The sequence below is a fragment of the Nestor notabilis genome, unplaced genomic scaffold (genome assembly GCF_000696875.1).
Source record: "Nestor notabilis isolate BGI_N333 unplaced genomic scaffold, ASM69687v1 scaffold31892, whole genome shotgun sequence".
Lineage (NCBI taxonomy): Eukaryota > Metazoa > Chordata > Aves > Psittaciformes > Psittacidae > Nestor > Nestor notabilis.
Genome location: NW_009919260.1, coordinates 1 through 3,651, shown reverse-complemented (window position 1 = coordinate 3,651; position 3,651 = coordinate 1). Strand labels below are relative to the sequence as shown.

General features: G+C 50.4%; 1 protein-coding gene across 1 annotated transcript; it reads right to left on the bottom strand.

Annotated features, from left to right (window-relative positions):
* Nucleotides 1-318: 318 nt before the first annotated feature.
* Nucleotides 319-3,648, bottom strand: LOC104402314 (T-box transcription factor TBX20-like; the record flags this gene model as incomplete). The annotated part of the gene is made up of 3 exons (XM_010010157.1): nucleotides 319-483; nucleotides 1,475-1,709; nucleotides 3,546-3,648. Coding segments are annotated over 3 exons (503 nt in total), but the record flags the coding sequence as incomplete, so codon positions are not given.
* Between the last annotated feature and the right edge of the window lie 3 nt (nucleotides 3,649-3,651).

Here is a 3,651-nt window from a genome sequence, read left to right as displayed (position 1 = left end):
ATACACACACACATATATATGTACACACACATATATATATGCACTCACAAAATAAAAAGAGCCTTTAGCCAAATCCTGCATGCACTGGAACATTCAGTATAAACTAATCCTCCAGCAGAGATTTGAGGCCCGATTCTGCACCACAGAAATTGATGAGGATTTTGCAATCAATGTTGTTGAGCACAGATTCAAAATCTCAGAGCGCTGTTTGCAAACAGTGTGAAAAGATTAACACCGGGTATTTCTTGGTGAAATAACAACAATAATAAAGGAAAACTAAGGAAAATAAAAGGAATACCAGCAATAAAATCTACAAACCTTGCAGGGAGCGGAGGGTCAGCTTTTCCAGCCACCAGCCACGAAGACCTGTGGTAGGCATATCTATATCTTTTATTGTCCACAGGAACTATATCCATTAACACAATGTACTTGGCTTCAGGATCCACTCCCGAGAAGGAAACCCTGATCGTAGGGAACATTCTCCTGAAATAAAGGTAAATCAGAAAATAAATAGGTGATGGAGAAGAGAAATAAAAGAGCTTCTGAAAAAAAGGGTTGTATTTAAACCACATGGGGGGAAAAATTTAAGTATATATTAATTTCTACTACGCTGAAGCACAATCAAATCCTGTGTGTCTCTAGTACGGACTGGGAGTGGAGGGGAAACAGCTTGAAATCAGAACGATTTTTTGGAAGCAAAAAAATAGCAAAAATTAAAGTGGGAAAAAAATGTACTTTTTGCTTGTTACTTAAAAGTCCATAACGATTTCAGAAAATACTTGTACCGAAGGTACAGAAGTCCTTAGAAAGGTGATTTTTTAATGGGATCCACACTACTATTAGGGAAATAGCGCAGAAATTACCGTTCAGCGTCTCCCGTATTTGAGATGCGTGTTTACGATTGTTTCCGAGAGGAATTGTCAACCCCTAAAAACTTCCTTTACTTCCACTTCGGCAAAACGCGATTTTAAACTGCGAGGTTGTGCCGCAGACGCGAAAAAGTCAGATTACTTTTAAAGCAGTTTAAAATTTCCAACTTCAAATTGCAGATTTTATCTGTGCTTTTTAAATATTTAACACACATGCTGGTAAAACAAAACGAAACAAAACAACCGTCGGGGAACTGCATTAATATCGAGTAACTCTGCGGGTTACAAAACCCGACAAGCCACTCGGCTCCTCCGGACTGCGTTGGACTCATCCAAACCCTAAAACCTTTGCAGAAGAAACGGACAAGGAAGCCCGAGATTCTCATACAACCGAGAGAAAAGAAAACCAAAGCAAACCAAGCCCTGATCGAGTTCATTCCCCACCACCCCGCGTTTCCCCGTGTCTGTACCAACCCTTAGCCCATGCGTGCTGCCCTTCCAAAATAAGAACTATGCGGGTTTGGTTAGTTTCCCCGTCGTTTCCTTCTGCCCAAAGGCGCTGTACGGAGACTGCCCGCAGGGATGTCGGGGCTGCCCAGCCTTACCTCCCGGACTTGGTGATGATCATCTCGGTACCCAGTTCATGAAACTTGTCCCAGAGCTCTTTGGTCTCCAGGCTGCAGGAGATTTTGGCCATCTCCTCGCTGGGGATGATGGGGGTGGTGGGGATGAGGGGCTCGGTGCACAGGGATGAAGGGCTGGTGCTAAAATCCCCGTGAGGGTCCAGGCTGGATAAGTCACTCAAAGGCTGGGCGCAAGAGGATTTCTCAACGAATTGTTCTGCAGGGTTTCAGGGCGGGGGGGGAAGAGAAGAAGAGAGACACGATTCAGCCAGGATAGGGGGGAGAGCTGAGAGAAACTATGTAAAAATACAATTAAATCAAAAGGCGTTTCTGGTTCAGTTGCCCCTCTGACCCCGCACAGCCGCGCTGTAAGGCGCCTGCTCATCATTTGAGGGTAGAAGAGGTGATTTTCGGATAGGATCTCTGGGAAGAGCCAGGGTAGTCGCTCAGCCACCGCCACATCCCGCCCGTCTGCTGCCGGCTCCGCGGGCGCGGAGGGGCAGGACGGGATGCCCCCGTTGCCAGTCGAGTGTTTCCATGGAAAAGTCACTAATTCTCATTCAAACTGGAGCGCTCGGCTCCGAGGGTCTCGCCGGCGGCTGCTCCTCAGTTGCGCCGCTGGCAGAGAGCGTAACTCGGAAGGAACCTTAGCGCGGCCGCGCTTCCTCCGCGGGGAAACGAGCTCCTAACTCTAACTCACCCGCCCGGAAAGCCGGCTCTGCCCTTGCCTCCCAGCCGGATTCCTGAGGCTCGACACACTCCTCTGGGGAAACAGGCTCCCGGGCGGGGGGGTGCTTTCGCTGCGCGGGTGCGGAAGCTACCGCCGGCTCTAGCTCCCTCCGGAGCTTCTTCCCTCCCTTCCCCAAGCTCTGAGAGGCTTTGAGGGCTCCGCGGGGAAGAAGAGAAGGGCGCGGGGCTCTGCCCGTCACCGGGATGCGGCCGCGGATCTGCTGCCCGGCCCCTCCGCCGAGGGATTTCGGCCAAATCTCCGGTTAATAGGAGGCGAGTTACGGGCAGTCGTTTCCCTTCGATTCCCAATTCAATGGCGGGGGGGGACGAGTTAAAAACATGATTGGAAAGTTAGTTGAACGAGCGATTTCACAACAAAAAGGAAGATAAATGAAGAAGAGCAGCTACGTTTAACACAATACCGTGCTAATGTATCAAACGGGAAATACTACAACATTCCCGGCCTACGTTATCGCCTAGGCTAAAAAGTAAAGTTCACAATGAACCCCTGGACTATATGAAGCTGTCGAGTCCGTTGATGAGGTGGACCAGGCGCCGAGAGCGCTGCCTTCTCCGAATTCCTATAACATCGAGTGTTATCTTCTTCATTGGCGCCCTGGAAGCTTAACACTTTTTTTCTTGTAGTAGTATTTTCCTGCGAACTCCGGGATAGATGCATGGACCGCAGGAATTTGGGGGGAGGAGGAGGAGAAGCTAATAATGAGGGGTTTCGAAAGCCTTCGAGAATCTGAATCAAAGCGAGCGAGTAAAAGCGAAATCGCTTACCCGAAAATCGTCAGGAATTACTAGAAAAATCCTCCCGGTCGCTGCAGAGTAAAACAGCCTGTATGAGCCTACTGCGAGTGCCTGTGGAACGAGGGGATTTTCGGGTCTACGTACAAGTTTTACTACCCCTTATAAGCCTGGGCACGATAGCGGAGATTCTCTTAGATGGCTTCGAAACCGTGGTTTGTTTGCTATAACTATTAAGAGTTCTACGAATGGCGAAGCTGGGTAACTGACAGACGTGATTTAAGCTGGAGGAATTTCGGAGCCGGTTTACGCTATACGAGCCGGTTTATGCTATAAACCCGTTTTCCTCTAGGGGAGCCGGTTTATGCTATAAACAGCCTCGCCTGGGAAGGGCGGTGAGTACACGAAGAGGCTCCTCTGGGTTTCGCGGCGGAGCTTTGGCTTCTGCAAGGGGAAACCCGCGGGCAAGGGAGAAACCGGCTGCGGGGCTTTAAGGGGGGTGGGCAGACGGACGTAGGGAGGGGAGCTCCGCGCCCCACGGACACCAGTGGCCACCCCGGTCCCCACTCACCCAGCGGCTTGATGGTGCTCTCGGGGGACTCCTTGTCCTTGGAGCTGCCGCTCGACATGAGGGCGGCGATGGAGAAGGCGTTGGCCCGGGAGGAGAGCTGCGGCTT